The following is a 27,711-nucleotide window of genomic DNA, read 5'->3' on the forward strand; positions in this document are numbered from 1 at the left end:
GTCTAACCAGGCCCGGGGGTCATAGCTGAGTCAGGTTCCCCTGAACTCCTACCCCACCACTGTACAGCGCTGTCTGTACACGAGACGTGAAGCGATACAGCTGCACGTGCAGCTGAGGGGTAATCGCGTGTGCCGCCTCCCTGCTGACGGCCCTCGCGTGAAGCCAGCACGTTCCAGGACTCTGGAGCCAACTCCTGATGTGGGAAACGCAAGGTCTTTTGTTCCAGACGGCTGATAGACCAGTTGCCTGGAAAACGGTGCCGCCAGTCAAGACATCTGCTGATGCATGTAACTGTGTTCTTCTTAGCACAGGAAGAGAAAGGGTAGTAATTCACTAAAACTCAATTACCTTCCTTTGTATACAGTGGTCTGTACATATACAGTATATACTGTACAGGTTCAAGATACATATTTCTTTCAGTTGGAAACTACATTATGTCTGTTGATATGTGTTAAATAGCTTGGAAATACTGAAAGTTCCACTGAATAGACAAATGACAAAGGGCAGAATGGCTTCAGACAGACAAAATGATTAGTGTTTCTTTATAATTAGCATTCCTGTCCTTTCAAATCCATTCGTGCAACTCGATAAAAAACATCTTGCATATTTCTTTAGCCAAAGAAACTCAAAGTATCAGCTTCTATCTGTTTTTCCACAAGTAAATGAAGCATAGATTTAAACTAATTAGCACTGGAAATGGAACTGGATGAGAAAAGTTATTATTATTATTTTTCTTCTGTCAAATGCAGAGCAGGGGTTCTTAAAGGGCACTTGAATGAAGCATTTCTTCCCACCAGAAAGCAGTGTTGATTTCCAGCCATCGCAGACGGTATCGCCTGATTCTCAGGAGCTGTCAAACAGAAATCAGTCTGTGGGTTGGAACGTAACAGACCCGACACGGACGTCACTTTCCCTCTGTGCTCATATTCGGCAATTCACCAAGCTAATCGGGCTCCATTCATATCCTAAACCATTCATGAAGAGGGTCGGTTGCTTTTGTGTTACTTTGTAACTTTGCGACATTTTTTTTGTGCTACTTTGTATAGAAGCTTGACAGGGCTTCAGTAGGCATGGGGCCTCTCTCTGTCCTTCCTCCGTGATTACAGTTCATATTTGTTAGTCTCTTGACTAACGATTATGGAATTAGAAGGCCACCGCTTTTGTATGTATAGACCTCTCCACACGCCACTGCACTCTGGGTGGGGTTTAGTGTCAGCCGACCCTTTCTGCTCCATCAGATGGCCTTCATATTGCGAATGCATCTCAAGCAGGAACCAATGATCGAAAAAGTCTGAGAAAGAGGAGTGGTCTCAATTAAAAAACCTTGACATCAGCTTCAGAATTTTGTGAGGCTACAGCTGGGGAGAGAGATAGAGAGAGAGCAACAACACATAGGGGTATGCTAAAGGCAACCATTGTAATTCTGAGGCTGATAGAAACTCTTAATACCATTTCTATCCTATCAAGGTTCCCTTCGCTGCAAGAATCACCATCTGAATAGCAATGCAGCTGTCAGAAGATAATGGAGTTTCATTAAATAGGAGAAAACAATGCACTGCGCAGAACAGTTCACTTACAGAACCGATATGGCGCCCTCTCCCTAATTCCGTACTTCAAATGTCTTCTACACTTTATCGAGGACTTAGAGGGCGAGGACTGCTGATTATAACAATGCAGCACTGTTCACCATCTAGACCGGAGCATGTGAGTCTCATCAGTGAGGGACCTGTGGACCTGTGGACATGTGGACATGCGTTTTCGCTCCATACAGCTGTGATGAAACGCGTCTAGTGTAAGGTGTGGAACAGCTATTGCTCATAAGAGGTCAGCAAGAGGTACAGCAAGAGATTATTGCTGTAAAAGAGGCCTTATAATGCCCTCTTAAAGGCCAGGTGAGGTTCTTTACTTCCCATAAAGGATTCACAGCACTGTCACTTTTGTTATGTCCTTATCTTCTAGTCTGTCCTGCAGGCGGTTCCTCTGTCAGCAGTACCTTTTGTGCCGCCTGAATGCTTCCCAGTCCTGGAAGACCAAGCAGGCTGTCGAGTGGGTCATGGAGCCTTTGCGTGGGGTATTAATTGAGCTCTTCTTTTTTTCTTGGTGCTCGAGTTTCATATGCGGATACCGTTTAGATTACTACACTGTTTTCAGTAACTGTTCGGGTGCTATATTCAGAGCCGCTGTGCCTCTCGATGGATGAGCGTGTGACACATCAGTAACGGGAATACGTCGGATCTCAGATTGACCATTTGCTTACGAGGGGGGGGGGATTTGGTTCTGATGCTGCTGTACTGCGTTTCAGGTTAACAGGGTCTCTATATAGAACACAGACACTGAGACAAGAAGAGAAATAAACAGAGACGCCATCGCAAACAAATCTGTCTATCTGAGCAGAGGGTCTGTCACTTTGGACTCAGATGGAACCAGTCGGGGTGGGGGGGGGGGGTGCTTGGGCATTTTTGATACATGCAATCTGTTGTTGTCTGTGGGGGGTAGATGGACCCATTTCCACCCTGGGTGTGAAGGATGGAGGTCTGATAGTGTCTGTCACTTCCAACAGATCTGTTTAATGGGAAACTGTGTCGGCCGAGTGCCTAATCTCTGCTGCTTTTGAAAGTGACAGATCTCAGTCATTTGATTCACATTTATCACACTGGCATGTTATGTTTGTATTTGAAAGTTGAAAGAACAGATAAGGACAGAGCATTCATTTATAGTTCAGTAATTGGTATTTGCTCTGTGAACTTCATTATTTACTGTGGTGTTTCTGTCTCGGCAGTGTTTCTCAGCACCCATCAGATGGTCCACACGTTTGCTCTTAACCAGCTCCCAGTGCACCTGTACAGGGTATTCAGAGTTTGCTTCACAAGGGTCAGGAGGTTCCAAAAAGCACGTCTGTGGAGTGGCTGGTGCACCCTGGGAAGGGTGCTGTGGGTTAGGCGGCATTCACATACAGCATGACTGAAAAGAGATCCAGGGTTTGGTTGGTGGGACATTATGAATCTGCATATCAGAAATAGACCTATATTAGAAAAATGTTTGCTTTCGGATTATTGGAAATTTCTAGATGGCCTTTTTTGACATCAAGGAGGCGTTGTGGAGGATTAGAGTGTTATGGTGGAGGTGTTGTGGAGGAGGTGGAGAGGTGTTGGGGAAAGGAGTAGAATTCTGAGCATTTATATTTTCCTCAAGCACAGGGACGAAAAAGGAAAGAGGTAACATCGCCCCCTTGAGGTCAACATGCAGTACATCCCACATATGATTCTGCTGCGTTATTGTCAAGGGCCACACACTTGACACATCACCAAGTCAATTAAATTTAATCATGCAGGATAGCATTATATCAGTGTAAAGTGTGAAAATGTGAAGAATTTATAGAAGACAGATGTAGCTGTCAGATATATTTGGCATACTAATTATCAATGGTGGGTTCAGGCTGATGGTTCACATTTCCTGTTCCCCTATGACTAAAGACTTATGGGAGCTACATGAAAAACATATATATATATATATATATATATATATATATATATATATATATATATATATATATATATATATATATAGAGAGAGAGAGAGAGAGAGAGAGAGAGAGAGAGAGAGAGAAAGAGAGAGAGTGAGAGAGAGAGAGGGAGAGAGAGAGAGAGAAAGAGATAATAAAAATGTTGTGAAGTACACAAACTTTCCAGAGAAATAGGATGTTTCTGACTCATATCCTTCATCAGCTGTGCAAGCAACGCTTGAACAGTTAAGATACTACAAAGGACCTGGAGGCTCCCAGACCTCCGGTAGAGGACCTGAGCTTGAAGGACAAAGACACTCTGCCCAGGGGAGGGGGAGTGGGGAAATGGCATTTATATATATATATATATATATATATATATATATATATATATATATATATATATATATATATATATATATATATATATATATATATATATATATATTGCTGAAACTGCTAGCACTGATGTGTAGGATGTTCAATATGTTGTTGTCGTTTGTGTCCCAGATGCGCTTATTAGACACTGTCACACACGTAGCGATTGGCCCATACCCCACCATTACTTTGAGTCACAGTTATTTCTCTTACAATCTCAGCCCCCCTCGCCACCACACACACACACACACACACACACACACACCCATAGCTACTGTTTTCATTGGCAATCTATGCCATTCTCCAGTGTATACATACTGCACAAGACATATCACGTTGGAACAACCTTACACCAAATGAAGCTGGGTTATTTCCCAACATCTGTTGCAGCTTTGGGACGCAGCTTCTCCTCTCACGCCAGACAATCACTTAAACTCTGTTTTTCTCTCTGTAAAAAATCTACATATCCAACAGGAAGCCTTTGGCACATGTGTTCCTAATCCTAAAACAAAAGGATCGCCACTGCACGACAAAAATCCCATCCACGCTGTGCGCCTTAACACGATTAGGGCTTTGAGGCTCCGCTGGACTGTGTTTGATTTATTCGCCGCTCGCCTGTGTGTTGCAGGATCTGTGCTCTGAACAGCCATTAGTTGGATTACCTTAGTGCTTTGGCATGGCTTGAAGTCCTGTGCCTGAAGGCTGTGTAACCACAGGTTGCCCTGCCTGTACAGTTCAAGATGAAAAACGCACTTAAACACCAAAAAGGTCTGCTTTCCAAGCCATTGAAGGTGGGATCTCACCATTTATCATCTAATGGCAGATTCATTCAAGGTTCCAGAAAATTCCATAGCACACAGGACAACTAACCCAAAGGAACATCTCCAAGAAGGTGTTCATCATCAGTCTCACACTTGATGCCTCTGCTTTAGAGTGAGGAGCAGTTCATTTGAGGTGGTTTGTGTTTGCCCAGAGATGCAAGATTTATGATTGATGAAAAATTTGTCTGTTAAAGCTTGGTCCATGATTCACCACTGTTTAGTGCTGTGACATCTGATCAATGTTGTCATGTTTTGGCTATTAATTTGATTCTTAGACAAAACGAGACATGGGCACATTGGCAGTGCCCTGAGTTTTTACCACAAGCTCTTTAATGTTACATTTCAAAACAATGTGAGATAAAGAACAAATGGTGACGATCACCACTTAATTCGGATGAATAAGGCCAAAGTATTGGGCCAGTGATCTCTGTCAATTAAAAAAAAATGTCATCCAGTTTTACTGCTTTTAAAATCTAATAAATGTAAATTTCCATCTCACTGCAAAAATCAATGAAACAGCAAAAAAAAAAAAAAAACTGTAAAAAAAAAAAAATACACCAGCTACCGAACCAGTTTGGACCCAGCTAATAATAGATTCACATCTAGGGCGAATGGGCAGGGTCACGCAGGTCTGGTCCTGGTGGTGGGAGATTTTTCCTGATCTGTTAGCCAGCTTTATTATGCTTGGGAATAAGCAGTCTGTGCCTCCTTGCTTTGTCCCAGGACCTAAGCTAGGCACCTTCTGTGTCTGCCAAGTTCCAATGAAATACACAAAAAAAGAGATCTATTCCAAAGACCCTCTGGCTGCAACTCCGACTTCAATAGGCACAAGCCTTCCTGTTTCACCTATTCAATAATCTAAAAGAACCAGGGTAGGGGGGCACGGAGTCACTGGAGAACCAGCATCGTCGCAGGTGAATCTGTGACACTGCCACATCTCACAAAAGCGAGTAAAGCTCGCTGTAACACAGCCGCCACTTGTTTGGGGGGAAAAGCGGGCCGACAGAGAGGAGACCGGCTGTTCAAGCACTTGAACTGAGGATGGTGCGAGGACTTTGGGGAAGTGAAACACGCCCGAGACACAGTCGCGCTGTCTCGTCCACTGTGACCTCATCGCATGTCTCCAGGCAACGGCTCACAGCCACACGAAGACAGCGTGCCATGTCTCCAGGCAACGGGTCATGGCTCCATGGAGACAGCATGTGATCGGCACCTGGACATCAGCTCTGTCCTCCTCTATATTACTCTCTCCTTCTGTGTGTGTGTGGGCACATATGTGTGTCTGTGCGCGTGCGTGTCCGTTAGTCTGTCTTTCGTCTCCACCATTAATCAATCCAGCCCTCGCTCTCTGTACAAGGGCAAGCTTCCCACATGCAAGCCTTTGTGTTGCCATGTAAATAAAGAAGGGCCTTTGTCCAGCAGCAAATGCCACACTCTAATTGATAAGAAATGAATCTCAATTAGGGCCATTAATCAAGCAGCCCAGGACGCGCTGACAGGCAGGACGCGGAGACCGCCCAGGCTCGGCAAAGCCACTTGTCAGAAGACGAATGGAAATTGAGAAATTGTGTCAAACAGCAGGACCGGAAAGACAAAAAGAGAAAATCTTGACTTCTGCTTCAGACAATGGCAAACAGTAATGCTGACACAACAGCTCATATGTTTAGCATCACCAGAAACCCAGCTGAACCAGGGACATGGGGTCTGTATTGTTTAGGGGCCAAACTGACGTTTGGGAGTTTCTACAGGGGCGGGCTTTCAGAGGGATGCTGGACAGATCACACTCCTTCATATGTGGAGATGCGGGGAACATCCAGCCTCCACACCCAGCTGAGCTTCATGGGTCCAGCAGGTCTTCCGCTGGCCCAGGGACCCAGATCAATTTGGTCTTGCCAGCACTCGAGCTACTTCATTCCACAGAAAATATGCAGCCATTCATAATTGATGAGCATCGATAATAGTCCTATTACCACACAGAGTTACTAGTAGCAATTATCTGTGGGCTATACACACCACATGCTTTAGTCATGCAATAAGAATTCCCACATGCGCGCGCGCACACACACACACACACACACACACATACACACACACACACACACACTCCTCACTAGACCATTGCACCTTTCTCCTACACTCCAAGACCACAGAGTTGCCCACACGTTTCAGATGTACAGAGCAGCAATCGTCTCTTTGCTGGATTGTGTTTCTCTCCTCATCACTACGCTGTTCCTCCAAAAAGACTGCTGGGATTTCTCTGCATTTCCCGGCTTCGCCCAGACAGGCGGGTCCAACCTGAGCGAGAGAGCCCCCTCAGCCCAGGTGAAGGTTGGGCTGGGAAGCTTAACAATGCTCTGCTGTCTGGGGAAAACTGATCAAAAGCCACTTGACTCCCAAATAACCTGCCCGCATGGGGGATCTAATCTGCATGGCTTATTGATATCTCGCAATCATGAGCTTTGGTGCTATTGGTGAAGTAGCTCTCCATTTCAGCTAGTGATCTTCTATTAGGGAAAGGCCAGAGCTCCTGCCTGTGTGGTTGTTCCTGTGTGTGTGTGTGCATGTGTTCGTGTGTGTGTGTGTGTGTGTGTGTGTGTGTGTGTGTGTGTGTGTGTGTGTGTGTGTGTGTGTGTGTGTGTGTGTGTGTGTGTGTGCATGCCTGTGCTTGCATGCATGCATGTGTGCGCTCTGTTCTGTGGTGTCCTGCTGTGATAGTGTTTGAGTTTATAGGTTACACCAGGCCCCAGTGTATGTCTCCATGCTGGGCTTCACCCTAATTAAAGGGAATTGGTTTGAAAGACACAGCAGCCCACAGTATCCCCACTCCAATTAGCCCAGCGCCATCCTGCCTGTCCGACACACTCCCGCTCTGCTGGGTCTTCACAGGACATCTCCTCACCGGATCCCCCTCTATGCCACGCTCAGTAATTCCGCCTCCTCCGGCTCCTCCGGTCACCTGGCCATCGCCCAGGCAGTTAAGGCCAAGAGCGGGCCGGTTTCGGGAAGCCTGCGGATCGTCCTTTGTGCTCTTTGTGCTTTTCATCAGTGTTGGCATGCTGCATTCACAGTTCATATTACTGTTTAAAGATTTCTATTTCCTGTTTTCCATCAGTGCCAATAAACACTTCCTGGTCCTCACACATTCTCGTCATACACTCATTGACAGTCGTACAGAGAGAGGCTAAGTAAATAATCAAAAAATGTTTACTTTTAATGACATACAAATTAGACAGCTGAGCAACGTGAGTCGCAAGCTCCCCTCTCTACGAGGAAAATGCTCGTTTGTGAGCCGACATCATTACTGTCCGCGTGCCCCAAATTCGTGACCAATTCCACAAGCTCCAATTAGGCTAGAGTCTAATTACTTTCATTTAGCAACGTATTAATTCAGAGTGGTGTTTCCCTTCTCTCATTAGTTCCAGTGTGATCTCTCAGAAAGCGTAATTACACCCAGACACAGTTTCCACCAGGCCAACCTATTTTTTGGATGGTTGGGGGGGGTGAGAAGGCCCTCTGGTGAGGTACGCCAGCACTCTTTGACAGACAAAACCCGTGACTTGACTTACAGCTCAATTCTGTTGGTTTATGTTCACAGCCGTGACTGCACACTGGCCGTAAGCTGGCGGTGGGTTACGGGGACTGTGGGGCGCTGGTATGGCTCTCATGGTATTGTGTTTGGGCTTTGATTTGTTGTAGGTACATGTCTCTGTTTCATCAGACTCACCATGTAGCTTCTGCAGTAGAAAGTTCAGTGGTTTTATTGGTCTTACAGACAGATAAACTTTGCCTTGTGAGCAGGCCTCCTGGATATACACTACTCTCTCTCCTTCTTCTCTCTTTTTCACTCTCCCCCACTCCACAAAGATCTTCCATTCTCATCCTCACGTCTTATTTAGAGCCGGAGTGGCTAATCGGGAGGTTCGGGAGGATTCCCGATGGGCCGGCTCATGTCAATCTCTAGTTTGAGCTGATTGGGAGGGAAAAATAATTTTAGGCCGGATTTGGGCTGAAAAAGGGGCCCACTCCGGCCCTGGTCTTATTCCATTTCAGGGCATTGATTTAATCATTCACAAGTCTTTCCCAAACCCTAAATCAAGTAACACCATTGATCAATACACATCAGATACTTGGAATCATTAATCTAATAATTAAATTGTTATTATGAAAGCACTGACATTGGTAATTACTGCAATTTCCTGTCAAGCAGTCACAGGAGTGGAAGTTAATCCAGTAACATATGATATCCATGCGTCACGTGAAACACAATGTTTGCAGTTCAAAATATGGGTCATTCTGTTTAATTGGGGGTTTGGTGTGTCTTACTGCGTTTGGTAATTACTTGGCTAATTATTTTCTTTTCAAAGTTTAGCTCCTGACAAAGACATCGCTTTAGACACGCTACTTAATCACCACATGCTGAGCGAGTATCCGATTACTCTCCAACGCCAGCTGTAATGCAGGCTGCGCGTTTTTAGAATACTATTCGCTATGACAATAATACTGTAGTTTCAAAAGGCATCGTCGCGCAAACTCGTCGCAACGCAATTTCTTCTGAATGTTTTTAACAATTAAAATACGTTGGTAAGCTTCCCACTAAATACTTTTGCATTCAGCCAGTCTGTGGATTTGACGCTCTGGTGCTATACTATAGTAGCCAGCAGGAGTCTCGCTATCGTAGGGTACGTGGTAAAGGTTTTCGGGGAAAGTGAGTTAGGCAAAAACGAGAAAAATCTTAGGGCGGAAGTGGCAGGGAAAAGGGGAAGGAAAACTTTTAATAGCGCGTATGTGATTGCGATATAGAGAGAACATCTCCTCGTTTAAATGATGATAAAGGGGATTTAGCGCAATTCGCGATTATATATCTCGTTTTAACAGAAAGCTGAAAATGGGACTACCAACGTTAGAATTCAGCGACTCTTTTCTGGATAGCCCCGACTTCAGAGAACGTTTGAATTGCCATGAAGTAGAGCTGGAGCGTACCAACAAGTTCATCAAGGAGCTCATCAAAGACGGGAACTCGCTCATTGGTGCGCTGAAAAGTAAGCGGACTGCTCACCACCTCAAACTGGGACCCACTTTCCCTTATTAAATATAACGATAGGTATAAATGAAACTTTTTTTTTTTCAAATTAATATAACACTTTAAAGTGAGCGTGAACTGGACTTCTTGTACGTATTGAGACCTGTTCATTCATCGTATTATAAATGTACTGCCGAATTAGACGCTTGCATGAATGCGTTTGGGAATAATGACAACACGCGCAGATTGGTGCTGCAGAACAGGAGTCCGCTCGCGCGCGCCGCTGCGGGGGTTTCTTACGTTCTCGTGCTTCATTGTGGTCGCACACAATGTGAAACCCCAGGTTCTTTTCGCTTTTAACCTAGTAATATTTAAAGTCGTGTTCAACAAAACTGAACCGCTGAATGTGAAATAAACATTGCCCATGTATATGTTAGAAAACAGTTTGCGCCACTGTCAGCCTGGCTAATTGGTTTGGAATGAGTGACTTTGGAAGGACAGTTGGGCTGTTATGATTGCGCCTGGAAGCGCCCCCCCCCCTCGCCTTTTTATTATCAGGCTATTGCGGCGACATTTGTGAAAATGGCAGTACTGACTCTTTATTTTAACTCATAGGTATTTCTCTTTAAGATAAACACTTATTTCTCTAAAAGATAATGCAGTTTTGCCTTCACACTGCTGTGGAGAAAATGGGAAACTTATTTTAGCGTGGTGGCTCACTGCCCCGCTGTAGATAATATGCGAACTGGCTGTAACGGTATACATAAAACTCTGGCGCAAACGAACTCATTTGCTAAAAATGATTTCCTGCGCCAGTCCCGATGCTCTGGCGTCGCCCTGCCTGTGGAGGAGGGGGTAATAAACGGAAGCTTACCTTCGTAAACCTAACCTAACCTAACGGCCGCCGTCTGCAGCGCCACAAAGATGGAGAAAGGATATGATAGTTTCACTGTGGCGTCAGTCGGCCTTCAGTCTGCAATAAAAACGCACCTCACCCAAAACGGGAAGGCTGTTTGTTTTCCTATTGCACCATACCAAGATGGAGACTAAGTAAAACTAGATAAATATATATTAATAAACATAAAAAACCTACACTAGATAGATTGTAAATGGACTCATAAACTCATACCAACATAGTTCCGTTTAAATTCCTTTTTCTGTTTAGCTGCGCAGTGTCAGAATGAAGTCTGATATAATGTCCTATTTAGTCCTTTTTTAATGTAATGAAGTCTTTCACTTTTTAAGTCCCATAAGTATAATACAAATGGTCCTCTGTCTAATGAGTTGGATTTTCGCTCAGTTTTAATTCTCCTCTTTTGTCGAAGCAGTGGTGTGCGTGTCATTTTTAAAGGTCAGACGGCCCTCTGGCGGATATCTCCCATGGCTTCTGTGTCTTGGGGAAAGGGATTACACTCACGCCTGCTGTTCCTGTGGCTTTTAAAAGGACGTGTAGCGTGTGTCTGGTGTCCATCCGCTATATAAAGTCACTTGTGCAGTTGCTAGGTACTGATGCTCATGATGGATTTGATCATTAGTTGTGGAGGTGGATCAGGTGTGCTAGAACAGACCTTTATCTTTGCATTTACCAAATATGAATTTCATATAGAGCACATGCAGTTGTGTTTGAAATGCTGCATATGTATAGTATATCTTTAAATAAAAAAAAACAGCAAATTAAAAGTCCCTTTTAAAGTGGTCCCTTATCTTATTTTCTCAACTCTCAGGATCTGAAATGATCTACCACGCTTCCAGAGTTGCGATTACACCCTTCCAATGTTGTAGTGCTTAATGGAGAGATCATGAAGAAATTATCTTCCATTTAAGGGTTCCCTTTGAACTGGGTCAGAGGTTATTTTCGATGAAAGAGTCTTTCTCCTGAAAGTGCCTTGAACTGTGCCCATCTGTATTAGTGTGGGCAGAGAAATGACACTCGCATCGATGTGTGTATTGTTTCTGTGGGGGTGTGGCAGGGGGGAGGGAGGACTTTTATGTATGTCACCACGGCTGTGGATAAGTGGCTGTGTGGATGACACAGAAGAGTTGATTTCCATTTCTACATGGGCACCTCTCAGTCAGTTCATCAGTCCATCTTTTACCGCCGAGTTAACTGCGAGTCATCCTGTGTTTCCTGTGAGCGGGCTCTGTGGAGCGCTCGACATCAGTGCTCCACACAGAGAGACTCGTTCGGGGATGTTTTCCTTTCATCGTCCTTATTATGTATCTTTGATAAGTGCGCAGACTCGTGGGCGTGTTGACCGTTCCCAGCTCTTGGAGCTTCTGGGAGTTTTTTTTGTGTGTGTTTATAAGTGTAAGAGTGATGCTCTTGGGATTCAGCTACAGGAAATACACTGTAAACAAGCTTGTGTAACAATGTGATGTGCCCCCTCTGATAATGCCCATCCATAATAGTGTGTGTGTGTGGGGGGGGGGGGGTGCTGTTGTTGTTGTACCATGTACATCATGTCCATAGAGTGATTGTTATGATACAAGGTTCAAACTTCAGAAGCAGTGAAGCACTCCAAAAGGCCTACTTATGCTGTGAAAGACAATATGTTGGTGTACTGTGTATGTGTGTGTGTGTGTGTGAGAGAGAGACACGCTTCTTGTTCATCTTTTTGGGATGTGGATACTCGGTGTGTCAGTGGCCTCTACAGACTCTCTCCTGCGATCCGTGTGTGTGAGAGAGAGAGAGAGACTGCCTCCCATGAGCTTTGAGTGTGTGTGTGTGTGTGTGTGTGTGTGTGTGTGTGTGAGAGAGAGAGAGAGAGAGAGAGAGCAAGAGAGAGACCCCCTCCTGTGGCCCATCTTCTCATCCACAGACCAAAGCCCTCAGACAGCATACATGCTCAAGCACCGTATAACAGCTCATCAGCACACACTCACGCATTCATCATCTTTTAATATGCGCTCAGGGTTGGTGAAGATGGATGAGGTGTGACGGGTGAGAGGATTAGTGGCCCGCAGCACAGATGCCCCTCCCCCGCGCGGTAAAGGTTTGGGTTTGGATGGGGCAGGAGTGCTTCCGTGTGCCTGCTTTGACAGCACCGATCACGGGTGCATTGTTTGTCTTGTAATCCTCCTCTCATCTTATGCCTTGTGGTAGATAAACAGTTTTGTATTTCGTTTGTGGATGTCTTTCATACTGTGCAAATGGTTCCAGAGATGCCATATCTCAACTTTGATTTCAGGGTTGATTATTTTGTCCGGATACAGACGTTGAGCTGCACGACCAGCTGAAAGCAGCAGTTTGACCACATCTGTGTGGTCATTTGTGTGGGGTATTTCCCCGCATCACCCCCCCTTACATGGCAATGCTCCCTGTAAGAGGGACTTGATGATGTCTGTGCTGGCGTTTCGTGCTACCCCTTCACAAAGCACGTAGCATGTTGGCAGCACTTCTGTCCTGCTCGGCTCACACTGAGCACGTTTCAGGGGCGGAACCGCTGTCGTAGGGTGGAAGTTTGCACACAGTGTGCCCTGTGAATGAAACTGATGATGATTTGGGGGCGCATAGTGGTGTGTGTGGTGTGCTTGGTGGTGAGTGTGTTGTAGTGTATTTGGTGGTGAGTGTGTGGTGGTGTGTTTGGGGTGAGTGTGTGGTGGTGTGTTTGGCGTGAGTGTGGTGGTGTGTTTGGCGTGAGTGTGGTTGTGTATTTGTTAGTGAGTGTGTGGTTGTGTATTTGTTGGTGAGTGTGTGGTGGTGTCTTTGGTGGTGAGTGTGTGGTGGTGTTTGGGGTGAGTGTGTGGTGGTATGTTTGGCGTGAGTGTGGTGGTGTCTTTGGCGTGAGTGTGGTGGTGTGTTTGGCGTGAGTGTGGTGGTGTGTTTGGGGTGAGTGTGTGGTGGTGTGTTTGGCGTGAGTGTGGTGGTGTGTTTGGGGTGAGTGTGTGGTGGTGTGTTTGGCGTGAGTGTGGTGGTGTGTTTGGCGTGAGTGTGGTTGTGTATTTGTTGGTGAGTGTGTGGTGGTGTCTTTGGTGGTGGCTTGGCAGTACTGAGTCGCTTTTGTGAAGTCATGAGTGTGTAAGGGCTTACACATCCATACGCTCTCCTCCTCCACTTTTGTGAAGTCATGAGTGTGTAAGGGCTTACACATCCATACGCTCTCCTCCTCCACTTTTGTGAAGTCATGAGTGTGTAAGGGCTTACACATCCATACGCTCTCCTCCTCTACTTTTGTGAAGTCATGAGTGTGTAAGGGCTTACACATCCATACGCTCTCCTCCTCCACTTTTGTGAAGTCATGAGTGTGTAAGGGCTTACACATCCATACGCTCTCCTCCTCCACTTTTGTGAAGTCATGAGTGTGTAAGGGCTTACACATCCATACGCTCTCCTCCTCCACTTTTGTGAAGTCATGAGTGTGTAAGGGCTTACACATCCATACGCTCTCCTCCTCCACTTTTGTGAAGTCATGAGTGTGTAAGGGCTTACACATCCATACGCTCTCCTCCTCCACTTTGCTTCCTCCTCTAATGTCCTAAGCCAGTTTACTGATTTAAGTAGAACAGTCTGTCACTGGACCGGATTTGACTTTCTCCAACACTCGATTACTTGATATTACCTGATATAACCACCTCAGCTCCATGCCATGGCCATTAAAAGCCTTTTCTCCTTGTAATAACCATGATGCTGTTAACAACAGGAAATAATAATATCATGGGTGTTTGCTTAGACCTTAGTGCAGGTTTCTTCCATGTCTGCTCAAATGATAGAATGGAGGAAAAACCATGGTTTAATCTCACGCATCTTCTCCTTTGTTAAAGCTCCGATTGAGCCTGTTGTGAAGGTGTTTACGAGGGGGGGTCATCTCCCCTGAGCCGAACGGGTGGGGGCACCGTGGGGGGCACCGTGGAGGGCACCGTGGGGGGCACCGTGGAGGGCACCGTGGGGGGCAGGGCTGGCAGGGAGGGCTGAGGCAGAGAGCAGCCCTGCCGTGTGGACCCTGATCTCAGCAGTCAGACCCGGGCGCACCCCATAGCGGGAGGCTGACTGGCGTCTGTCATCATTACTGCGCCGCTCTTGAGGAATCAGAGAGCAGAAGGGAGAGCTCCCGCGGTCCCATCAGAGCACGTTCTGCCCTTTGATGGTGTTCGCCCGTGGCAAATCGGCTTTCCCGCCGTCGGGGTTCTGGCCCGTGACTTACAGAGAGCTTCGTTAGCGTAGGACACGTCACGCCGGCCGCCCGCTGCTCAGCGGTGTAATTCGGGGGGTTCACAACGTCGTCTTTGATAGGAATGTAGGCGGGAACATTTCCGCATGGTCATGTTTCCGTTTTTTCTCATCCGGTTAGAGTGCCAGGGATCTCGCGTGATGTAACAGGCAGCCGCACTGCTGCAAATACAATTGTGTGCCTCTGAGTTTTTGTGAAGGTCGAAACACTCAGAGAAGGTTGAGTCCCTTTCTGAAGAAGAGTTCTGACATATACCGTAATAGTTCACATTAAACAAGGCATCAGCAGTTTTGCTTGTAACATTCCTGATTTATCACCGTCTTTAGTATTAACCTTAATGTTAATTCACTTAAAGTATTGCAAATGACTTTAGCTTTAAATGAAACGAGCATTTTTAAGTGTAGATTAAACCTGCAGTGCTAACAGGGAGGGTGTTTGGCTGAAAAGCACTGGTGGAGAAATCACACGTCAGAACTGATCTTTTGAGGGCATTGTAGGTGATGATGCAGAGTTCGAGCCGTGATGCCCTTTGTTGGTGAAGGTAAATTTCGAGCTGATGGAATGCTTTAGATTGTGGTCTCCCTGGAGACAGCCATGAAGTCACCATTGTGAACAACTCTCTCTCTCTCTCTCTCTCTCTCTCTCTCTGTTTGTCTCTCTCACTCAATTCCTATATCTCTCTACCTGTTTCTCTCCCCCTCTGCTCTCTCTCTACATCACCTTTCTGTCTGTCTCTCTCTCTCCCCCTCTGTCTCTCACTTCCTCCCTCTCTGTCTCTCACTTCCTCCCTCTCTTTTTCTCTCTCTCTCACCCTCCCTCCCCAGCTCCCTTTCTCGCGTGCACAGATGCAGCAACACACCCGCCCACCCACACACACACACCGCCGGCCCCTGTGGCCTATAGCCGAGTGGGCTGCCTGACGGAGGTGTTTGTGTCCCACCGCGTCGGGTGGAGGTGTCACCCAGGGCGAAGGTGCCACACCAGCTGAAACCCGTGATTACCGCCTGCACTCCGCAAAATTACACACAGCGATACGTGCCCACTGTGCAAATTACACGCCAGAGCCAGCCAAACACATAGCTCGGGTGAGTGTGTGAGTGTGCGTGTGTGTGTGTGTGTGTGTGTGTATCTGCACTCTGCAGAGGGAGGTACATCCAAGAGAGGAAGAGAAATAAAGAACCAGAGGCCTTGTGGGAGGGAGAGATCAGCACACTGTTGTGGGAACAGGTCAACACACACACCGCTCCTGACCAGCCCAGCTGTCATTTACACACAAGGTGGTGGCATTTTATGTTGGACTTTGGACATATGGGGAAAGCTGCACGTGTGTCTGCATGTGTGTGTGTGTGTGTGCGTGCACGCATGCGCTCACCTTTGTGTTTGTGTGTGTGTGCATGTATGTGTACACACGTATGTAAGGACGTGTGTGTGTGAATGTAATTGTACATGTGCGCATGCGTGTGTATGTGTACGTGTGTGTGTGTGTGTGTGTGTGTGTGTGCAAACGTGTGTATGTGAGTAAGTTTACATGTGTGCGCGGTTGAGTGTGTGTGTGTGTGTGTGTGTGTGTGTGTGTGTATGTGTCCTCCCATGACCGAGTGTGCTAAAGTGATGTGCTATGACAAATCTCTGGAAACCCTCCCCAGATGTCCTCGTGTGGTCCTCCTCCCTGCTGGATCTCTGAGTGGAGAACTCACACATGCTGATTGGGTCACGCTGAGCCAGACAGGCCGCTCACGCCGCCGTGGGGAAGCTCCCTAATGCCCCACTACCCTCCCACCCCTTTGTTGAACATGGCAGCTGCTCTCCGTGAGGCCCGAGGTGCAGGAGCTGCGGATGTTGCCCAGGTCTCCTGAAGGGAAGGGGACCGGGAGCAGAGTCAGGGCTGGTGGACGCTGTGGGTGCTGTTGCAGCATGCAGCGTGTTGTCTGCTGAAAAGGATGATGGGTAAAAAAAAAAAAAAAAAAAAAACACAAAACAAAACAGAAGTAGAAGAGTGCAGTAGTGAGTGACAGATATGCCCTGTGGGGATAGAAGCTAGGGCATGCCTAGAGAGAGAGAGAGAGAGATTCACAAATATGGGGAAAGAAGGAGAAAGATGGGGAGAGAGGGAGAGGAAGACTGGTAGAGAGATGGAGAGGAAGACTGCTAGGAATACAAAAGAAGAGAGAGAGATGGAAGGATAGAGGAAATGGAGGCAAAGTGTACATGATCAGTGACAAGGAGAGAAACTAGAGGTGTTTGTGTGAGAGAGTGTGATTGTGTGTGTGTGAACTCTAAGGGGTGTACACTGTTCTTTGCAGTGTCAGACTGTGTGGTGCACACACTTGGTCATACACTTTGTTTAGCACCTAAACTTCTTCACCATCATGAAATTTTACATGACAATTATACAATTATAGCAATTAATGATTTTTAATTTCACTGTTCTAGTGTGCATGTTGGCCTATAACTACTGTAATAATGCACGTGTTATGATGATCATCAATTGAACAGTGAACTTGGGAAAATATATTAAATAAAATGTATGTGTTTATAATAATTGTGTGTGTGTGTGTGTGAGTTTGTGTGTGTGTGACAGCGAGAGAATGAGAGAGAGAGAGCGAGAGAGGGGGAGGGAGAGAGAAAGTATATGAATATAAGTTGTAATAATAATATTACATGGAAATACATTTAGGAAATGTGGAAATTTGTGGAAGGATCCAGCAGCCACAGGGAATGTTTTCCCATGCTGTCCCAAATTCCAAAATGATGACAGCGGTGACAAACCACTATGGACACGAATCCTGCAGACCCACAAACTTTACTGGCCCACACTACTGCTGTTCGAGCATGCCATCATATGCTGTCCTATTACCATGGTGGAAAGCACAGTGGCCGTCAGCAGGGTCAAAGTGCACAGACTAGACAGGGCGTCCTTGCACCCAGTAAATGAGAGACACTGAAGGATAGACACTTTGGACAGCTTATATAAAACCTTCTGCAATGCTATTCAGAATATCTGCTGTGACTATCAGAAACCTGCATCCTCTGTAGGAACAGTAAATATATTAATAAAAGGTAAAGAAGTGGCAGAATATGTTGATACGTGTTTTCCTTGACTGTACTGTCCTATAACCACTATAGCAAGTCTCCTGTGGCTAAGCTCTCTGGAGCCGGTGTGGCGTGACATTCCTTCTATGTCCTCTGCAGTGCTTTGGTCTACAGCCGCTGGTTTACATGTAACTGGTGAACCAAAGCGAATGGGGGATTTGGTCATTTATGGGCGTCCAGCTGTTTTCACTATTAGCATAAAGAAAGCTTTGAGACACCATTTTTACCTGAGAGAATTGTGTCCGTTCAAAGCTTATTACTTTTATGAGCTATAAAGTTTACACTCCACCATTATGAACACAATTTGTGAGCCAATTTGTGACCTACATTTAAATTATTTTGGGAAACTGCCAATTTAAGCCTCATCGTAATTGTTAATTAATTAGCATGTAGTGATATACCTAGAGCACTTGCCTAGGCAAAGTGGTTCGTTAAGTGAATTCTTCCCTGATAGCTGTGCTGCAGGCTTAATTAAGGGTGCGTTTCACAGAAGGCTCTCCAACCTGGAAGAAGACTGCAGCATGGTGTAGTGTATTCCAGGGTCGTCGACAAGAACCGCTCCGAATCACAAGAACCGCTCCGAATCACCAAAAACTCTCGTCAGCAGGAAAGCGTCTTTGTAGCTCCCAGATGGTTCATTAGTGGTAAAAAAGGTCATGCTTGGAACCCTTTTCATGTCTTTCCACTGCTTCCTTGGTAACTGCGGCTAATATGTCAGAAGGGGCTCCCAGCTGTCGCCTTACCACTGACCTGAGACCAGCAGGTCTGCTCAACCACACATGCTGAAGACTTTTTCCCTTTGGGACCCCAGTGTTCCTGGGTCAGCTGTGCTTGGTGGATGCTAATACGCTCACATGGTGTTCTGGGAAGCGAATGCTAGTCCCGGATAAGCCGTGTGTCTTCTGCGCAGTGCTGAGGTGCAGGGTCTGTTACTCACGAAGCTTCCTTGCCCTGCTGGAATGGGCTGGAAGCCCAGGAACATTAATGACCCGTGACCTGGCTTGGCTCAGCCCGGATGAGTACCCGGCAAACACTTTTTCTTTGACCTGGAAGAGCAAGGAATGGGGGCAAGGTGGATCCTGAAGTGCTCTATACGCACTGGAGTGATTTCCTGTTGTCTGTATCTGATGGATGTGTCTTGTTCGGTGTGCAAGGGCACATATGGCATAGAAAGATGTACAGCTCAGACTACTGATGTGCAACTCTGATGTACAGCATCTGCCGCGATTCAAGCGGAGTTCAGCGCTCTTTCGAACCTGGGGCCTTTAATCCCTGTTTGTGTCTCGTCTGGCTCCGCCCACACCTGTCTGTCTTGATTATGTTTTCCTTTAGTACCACATTTGTTTTGGTTTCCATGGTTTTCCTTCAGTCTGTCACACCTTCTCTCTGGTTTCCCCACCCTGTGTACTTGTATGGTCTTTTCTAAGTTTTTATTTTATGCTTCAGGTCAAGAGTTTAGCCTGTCTAGTCTGACTTTAGTCTGTCTAGTCTGTCTTTAATCTGTCTAACTGTTTCCTGTTCTACGTATACATCTTTTTATTCTCTCTGTTTATTGTTTTCCCCTTGTATGTTTTTAACTTTTTTGTAGCTTAGTAGCCCCATCATCTTGTATCCCACTCTCTTAGTTCTTTCTTTATTTCTTTATATGGACTTTCCCTCCATGTCAGCACGGTTAGCTTAAAAGAGGTTGATAATGTCGAATGTGTCCTTCCTGTAAATAAACCCTGCCCCTAATCGCACTTGTGTCCGCCTCTTCCGAGCACAACGGTACAGTCTGGGTCCCAGCGCACGCGCAAACGTGGAAATAACTGCGTAAGTGTTCCAAGACGTTCTGCCTCGGATGGGGCGGAATGTCTCCCACTGTCTTTGTCTTTCGAGAGAACACCACTTCCATCCTGTCCTATCCCACCCTCTCCCAAAACTAACTGCAGCTCGGTGTAAATCGGAGGAAGGAGATCCTCCATGTCAGTACTACCATTGTGTCACATTTGGTGAAAATTTGAACTAGTTAAACTTTGTATGTTATATAGACTGATATATGGCTTGTTGCTGGGCATGGTTCTTAGTGTTTTAAAGCTACTATTATGGAAAAGTAGAATTCAAAAATAAGCATTCGTTGGAAGAACGAAGAGCAACTTCAGACTTGACTTGTTTTCATTCGCTCATCCTTTTTGTAGTCCTGCCCTTTTTGAGGAGGTGTGTCTGCAGTTTTGGTCAGTGTGTTGCATCTCACCCCTCCTGCAGGACTCGGGGACCATTTGAGAGGATGCTACAGTGGCCTTTACTAAGGCCTCCGTCTTCCAGGCCACAGTGGAAATGTTTACCGTGGCAACCAAGCCCCCACTGGAGTGCTCTTGACCCGGCTGGGCGAGATGCACATGTCATCTTAACAAGGCGTGGTCAGAGAAGAGGAGCGACCCCTTGACAGTGACCACTCACAGCAAGCAGGAGAGCTAACGGGGGCGCGTGCATCTTCTTAGGCACCAACGACACGCTGTGTGACCTGTACTGAATGACACACTGTTCTGTGCAGCATCTTTGCACTTTGGTTTGCTCACAGCACTTAAGAGTTGGAAAGGTCATCGCTATTATTATGCTTTCAGTTCATCTGAAATATGCAACTGGCGAAAGAGACTGCAGTACAGATATCACTGTGATGAGTCTGAAATATAACACGACGTTCTACAACATATACAACATAAAGTTCATAGCAAAATTTTGAGAGTGTTGTTTTTTGGGGGGTGAGGGCCACTGAAGACTCTCACAGAGATGCTGGTCTGTGGAGGGTCCACAGTCACAGTGCTGGTCTGAAGTGGGGCTACAGTCATGGAGGCGCTGGCCTGTGGTTGGGCCACACTCAGAGACGCTGGTCTGATCTCTCTTCATCCCTATCTCACCCTCTCTCCCCTTTTCTCTCCCCCTCTCACTTTCTTTCTCTCATCCTTCTAGTTCTAGTTCAGCAACACTGTATTTCCACAAATGTTACATGCTTCATTATTGCAAAAGTAAATCTAAAGAAATAAAAAGTGAAAATAAATATGATAAATAAAAATAAATTAATAGAACAAAAAATTAAATAAATTAATAATTAATACTTAAACTGGCCAGCTAAAACTTACTGGTTGTCCCTTATGCTGACAAGATTTCAAACACTGCTAGCATGATCAGCCAACCGCAGGCTAGAAAACCAGGGCAGACGCTGGAAATGTTCTTACAGAAAGGGTTTCTGATCGATACGTATTTGGGACGATGCGTCCCAACAAATGAGGATATAACCGCTCCCGGGTGGTGGGGAGGTCCGTCTGTTCTCTGGGCATCCACCTGCACCTGCGACAGCCAGCTTCAGTGGCCAGGCTGTGTTCACTGAGTCTGTAAATTGGAAACTCTTTCTGTATTTTTTTTTCTTTGATTTATGCTGCGTGGCATTGAGGTTAGTGTTGTGATTGTGTGCATTCTTTCCGATATGAACTGTGTTTTTGTTTTTCTTTAGTTTTAACTCGGTTGCTTCTCATTTTCTGGTTTCCTGTCTGTCTCTCTCCCTCTACCCCGTGTAGACCTGTCTGTGGCTGTTCAGAAGTTCTCCCAGTCTCTGCAGGACTTCCAGTTCGAGTGCATCGGTGATGCAGAGACGGACGATGAGGTGAACATTGGTAGGTGTGCTCAGTGTTTGCTCCGCCACTCCAATATCCAGTCCATCCTAGAGGACCTCCCCCCTTACCTTCCCCTCTGTCTCCTCCCCTCTAAACCAAGGCTCGTTCGCAAAGCCTGTCCCACTGAGACAGGATTGTCATCCTAATTATGACCTTTTCTTGGCATTTCCGCAAGAGTTTCCCCTGGGACACTGTCATTCCTGCTACACAGCCTTTCTCCAAGAGATACAGCAGAGTCAGGAATGGCCTCTCATGACACCCGAAACCTCCCCGCCCCCCCAAGCCCCCCTCAACCACCCCTCCCTGACACACATGCACACACACGCACTCACACACACACACACACACACACACACACACACACACACACACACACACACACACACACTGATAAGGACCCGTGCTTGGCGCTTTTCTCTGGCCCGGATGGGTCGGGCCGGCCGGCAGCTCGGGAGACTGCTGCCTGCATATTGATCCGCGGCCCGGAGTTCAACCCCGCGAAATCCCGCACAGGCGTCCTCGCCTTTGGACCGCATGCATAATGGATCCCATCGATTTGCCTACATTATAGACCTCTGCATCTTTTCATCCCTTTAAGAGATCAGAGAGACTAATTGTGATCTGTGTCAGAGATTAATGGAAGCACAGACCCCCTCGGTCTCTGAGGTGGCCACAGAACAGATGTGCTGAGAGTTTGAACACCCTGATGGGCTGATCCCCCCCCTTCCCTCCTCACACACACGCACACACACACACACACACAAACACACACCCCTATCTTTCTCTCTCCATCTTCTTTATTTTTAGTCTTGCTCTATCTGTCTTTACATGTCTCTATCTGTTTCCTTGTCTGTCTGTCTTTCTCTCTTTTAATTCTGCCTTGCTCTCTCTCAACTGTCTTTTACTTTCCAAACTCTCTCTCTCCCTGTCTCTCCCCCTCCATCTCTTTGTTTGTCCCCTCTCCCTCCCTTTGTCTCTCTTCTTCCCTACCTCATTATCCTCCACTCCTGTCCCCCTCTGAACCCCATGTCCATGGGGCTTGACTGACTCAGTCCATCTGCACACGTCCAAGGCGTCAACTCTGTCTGCTCGAGCTGTGGTGGGAAACAGCTTGCGGAACCCCCCCCCCCCCCCCCCCTCGCCACCCCCTCTGTGACCACACAGGACAGAGCCAATTACAGTTATCGAAGACGAGCACTGTGAGCCGGATCACCGCTGACAACATCCAATCTGGCGAGACAATTACCCCCGCCCGGCCCCAGCACCCGCAAGCCGTGAGAGACGGCTGGTCCGGTCAGCATACGCTGCTCCGCACCCGTTCTCCTCCTGGACCGGATCACAGGGGTTGGCGCTGGAGCCTGACTAGACTCAATGGTTTGGGTCAGTTTCCTGACTCTGATCAATCGCCCCTGCCGAGCACGTGGACGTGAAGGACCAGAAAAGGCCACCCATTCAACCGAATATGAAAAATGCGAGCTGACAGCCCTACTGGACGTGTTTCGGACAGGGATTTCAAACACCCTATGGGTATTGGGTAGAGACCTTGTGTATTAACAAAGCCTCTCCCAAACCACTCATAACGCCCAACGCCCACCAGCTCAGACTTCCTCGTCTATCAACTTTCACCAGAAGTTTTCAAAGTGCACGATATCGCCTGTCGCTCTGCTTTGAACAGGTCAGATTGCTTTTGCTGTAGAAAAACGTAATTGTCTCCTGGAATGCTTCTGGCCATCAATGAAAGTGCTGCTTTCGGAGCGATGTGACCGGACCCCTGCACATCGTCTTGATGCATCGGGGCTGTAGTCTGCTTTGAAGTTCTGTCCTGGCCCAAAAGGCTCCTGAAAGCTGCCCAGTAGGCCAAGCAGACGAGGGGGGTTGCTGACCTCCCATCGATTCCATTCGTCGCTTCCTGCCGTGACATTCACAGCCTGCCACGCTTATCATGAAATCAATCCCACAGCCAGGTTCACCACCATAGAAATATTAATTGTATAAGAAAAAGTTAGACTCTGAGCTCTCTCTCTCTCTCTCTCTCTGACCATCTCCATCGCTCTCTCACTCCCTTTCCCTCTCTACCCCTGTCTCTCTCTCTCTCTTCCCCTCACCCTTTCTTGCACTCTTTCGTCTGGTTCTCCCCCAGAAAGGTCATGCTTCGTCAGAGCTTAAAGCTTCAGGTCGATCAGATGTGCTTCATACCCGCCAAAGCGAGGCCAAATTTCAAAACGAGTCAAACGTTATTAATACTGTGGCATAATTGCACCTTTTTTGGATAATGTGTTGAGTTCGAGGTGCCGGGAATGCGACGGGACCGCAGATTGAGGACGGACATAAAGAAAATAAAGCTGCAAGATTTTTCAAACACGAGCTCGTACCTGCTCCCTGTAGTCTGTTCACTGGGTTGTTTTCGGAGCACAGCTTCCCAGCCTTTTACATTTTTGCCGTTAATCTGTCTGTGGGGTGCAGGTTTGAATGCACCCTGTCCTGAGAGACTGCCCCTCACATGTCCCTCCGCCCGCCCTCTGATCTTGGTCACTCTCCCTCTCTCATCTCTCTTACTATGTCACTCGCCCCTCATCTCTGCATCAGTCTTATTTGGCCTGTGTCCTTGCTCGTCCACTCTCTTACTCCACTTCCAGCTCATTATTCACTACCCTTAACACACACACACACACACACACACACACACACACACACACACACACACACACACACACACACACACACTCACAAATGCACACGCCCACATGATGGAGGCTCACCATTCCTTGTGAGGCTTATCAGTGCATCTCTGCCACAGGTCAACAGAAAAAGGGGGTGGGGCTGATGTGTAAGGGGGCGGGGCTGACACACAGCCAGCCCATCGTGATTCGATGGCCTTTTAATGACATTCAGCGGTCTGGCAAGCACAAGCTTTGTAATGTCTAAATACAAGTCAATATTATGTCTAGAGAGTGTATGAGAGGGACAGAGAGAGAGAGAGAGAGAGAGAGAAATAATAGAGTGAGGTGGGAGAGTGGGAACGGAGAGAGTATGAGGGAAAGAGGAATGGAGAGGGGGAGAAGGGAAGGGGAGAGGGTGAGTCCCTCGTCTGTCTTAGTAAAGCACCACAGGCCTGCAGACCTGGGCACAGTGCCGGCCACGCCTCACATGGCAGAGTATCACAGAGCCGAGCAAAACACAGCCGTCCTGACTGTTACAGCAGCCGTCCTGCCTCTGCCACATGACTGCAGCCCAGTGACACGGCACAGACACACACACTCGCTCGCGCACACACACACACACACACACAAACATGTACACACACACACACACACACACACACACACACACACACACACACACACAAACATGTACACACACACACACACACACACAAACATGTACACACACACACACACACACTCGCTCGCGCACACACACACACACACACAAACATGTACACACACACACACACACACAAACATGTACACACACACACACACACACACACACACACACACACTCGCTCGCGCACACACACACACACACTCGCTCGTGCACACACACACACACACAAACATGTACACACACAGACACACACACTCGCTCGCGCACACACACACACACACACACACACAAACGTACACACACACATTGGTGCATGCGATCATCTTTGGCCTCGCCTTAAATATTTAGACATTTAAAAGCATGCCTGAAGGAAAGACCTTTCCCTCAGGACTATTAACTCTGCATTAATGTTGCACCGTTCGCATAAGAAGCACACGCGGTGAATTCACACAGCCAGGGATATGCGTAGCGCTGCTTGCGTTGATCTGCGCGGGTCATGTTATTGTATGATTTCTGCAGATAATGGATTAATAGTGTGGTTCTTTCCCCAAACCAGCGCAGTCTTTCAAGGAGTTTGCCCAGCTGCTGAACACGGTAGAGGAGGAGCGGCGGAGGCTGGTAAGTGTCACAGCTTCATCCTTCTGCCCTGTCGCTGCGTCCACGCTGTGAAAATGCCCCCTCTGACTGCCTTTACATGCACAGTGATAGAAACGTCTGGCTGTCGCACCCGTGCGTACGGTGTCCCCGTCAGTCACACAGAGAGCTGTCATATCCGTCAGCACGGAGGCCCCGTCCCTCACGCACACAGCTCTCCCACCATCTCTCCCAGTCGGGGTACACATGCACTGGGGTGTTCTTGCGGATGACGGGGAAGAAAATGAGTGAATATACGACCACTCTTTAATAACAGTGCAACAAAATGTGTTCTTCAGCCAAGTCTGCAGAACAGGACGTGTGCACGTGTGCCTGAGTGTTCCCGCGCCGTCACACGCGTGCCTGAGTGTTCCCGCGCCGTCACACGCGTGCCTGAGTGTTCCCGCGCCGTCACACGCATGCCCGAGCATGCCCGTGCTGTGCATGTACGTACATGCGTTCGTGTCCTCCAGGCTGAGAAAAGCAGGGAGGTGGCTGGCAAGTGCATCACAGAAGCATTGCATTGTGGGAATCCGTACACATAATGTGCGGCAAACTGTGAAGAGGACGATGATGCATCAGGGCCGGGGTGGCGGTACCACGCCCCGAGGATCCCAGGAGCTCCCGGGCCCTCTACTTGTGTGCAGGGGGCTGGTGATGTGTGGAGCAGGAATTCTCCCGGGGCTGTTTACTCACTCTTATTGCCCCGACAGACGATTTCATCAGCCGCCGGCTGCTGCCTCGTTCCCATAATTCTCAGGGATGCGTGCAGAATGGGCCCGTGGAGATGGGACAATATTCACAAGCGCTGGCTGGAAATCACACGTTCTAGGCGATGGCGAGAAGCCTCCCTCGGCGGATCATACCACACACGGGCTGCTGAGGCTTTTGCGCGGCCGTTACCAGTCGCTCGTCTTGATGTGAGAACGGACTAAATCTTTTTTACGCCCGAGGAAACGGCACGTCGGGGGTAGACGCACGCTCCATAATCACTACAATCACTACAAAAATAACTTCACCACAAACAGATTGTCCCCCCGCAAAATTGTCCACTACTCTCACCCTGAATATGTCATCCATTTAGTCTAATGGCCTAATTCACTCCGAGTTAAACAAAAACGCAAGAAGCAGCAGGGAATTCCATAAAATGGACTACCGATGGGTGACCTGGCTTTACGCCCCAGAGCTCAGACCTGCCCTGATACACCCAGGCTCCGCCCCCACCCCCAAATGCAGTACTGGCAGCATTTCTGTCCGAGAAGACAAATCTGTCTGACTGGCTATGGAGCCTTGAGCTGGGGGTTGGACAACAGGACTACCATGGTACCATGGCTCTTTCTTGGATGGATGTACGCCCATAAATTGTTCATGCAAGACAGGTTTACTTGCATTTAGGTGTGGGCAGGGATCACAGGGGTAAAGCAGACTCCAATCAGGTGGGTGGTGAGCGTGTGCACCAGATGAGGTCATGTGATTTGTTTCCACTGTGGCTCGGTAGTTTGTCAGACAGCCTGTCGTGCGTGTAATCCGAGTGTGCCCTGGCTCAGGGACACCTGGGGTTAATGTGCAGCCCAGCGGAATGCAGGAGAGCCGGCAAACCTGGGACCCCCCACCCCCACCCCCCCCCGAAATACCGCCCAGTTGACTTTGGCCACAGTCCAGTGCATCAGCATCCAGCTAAGGGTATGGTATTACAGATACAGGCGAGTAACTGGTTGGTCGCAACCACTTTTCTGAGGGCTGGGGGTTGTGGGTAGAACACAACCTGTACAGGAGACCCGGCGTTCCAAGGAGCTTACAAGATCTAACGGTTCCTCAAGCAGTATGTTTCAGAAGACAGGTGAATGTGAGATCTGAGTATTTTAGGAGAGGGAGGAAGAAAAGTTGTTCCAAACCCTCTCCACGGTCTCCCGGGCTCCATCAGCCTCGTGGGGGCCTGTGGCTCAGAGGGGAAAGGGCTTATCCACGGCTTTGTTCAAAGCACCGGTTAACATCCCAACGGTGCTCCCCACTAGCGCACAGATGAGAGTGCAGACCGTGTGATGCAGCATTCCAGTTTCTTCACGATACACCAGAAACGAGGACGAGGTGCCTGCACGTACGTCGGAACTGCAGGAA

The 27,711-nt window shown here is 47.6% G+C and overlaps 1 protein-coding gene across 2 annotated transcripts in view; it reads left to right on the plus strand.

Moving 5' to 3' along the window:
• The first annotated feature begins 9,432 nt into the window (after positions 1-9,432).
• arhgap42b (Rho GTPase activating protein 42b) overlaps positions 9,433-27,711 on the plus strand; it is a 54,078-nt gene continuing 35,799 nt past the window's right edge. For both annotated transcript variants that reach the window (XM_076994297.1, XM_076994306.1), the window contains exons 1-3: positions 9,433-9,741; positions 21,538-21,633; positions 25,517-25,578. In XM_076994297.1, the coding sequence (XP_076850412.1) occupies positions 9,588-9,741; positions 21,538-21,633; positions 25,517-25,578 (312 nt within the window). In that variant the 5' untranslated portion in view covers positions 9,433-9,587. The remainder of the gene's footprint in view (positions 9,742-21,537; positions 21,634-25,516; positions 25,579-27,711) is intronic.

The sequence above is a fragment of the Brachyhypopomus gauderio genome, chromosome 2, assembly GCF_052324685.1.
Source record: "Brachyhypopomus gauderio isolate BG-103 chromosome 2, BGAUD_0.2, whole genome shotgun sequence".
Taxonomy (NCBI): domain Eukaryota; kingdom Metazoa; phylum Chordata; class Actinopteri; order Gymnotiformes; family Hypopomidae; genus Brachyhypopomus; species Brachyhypopomus gauderio.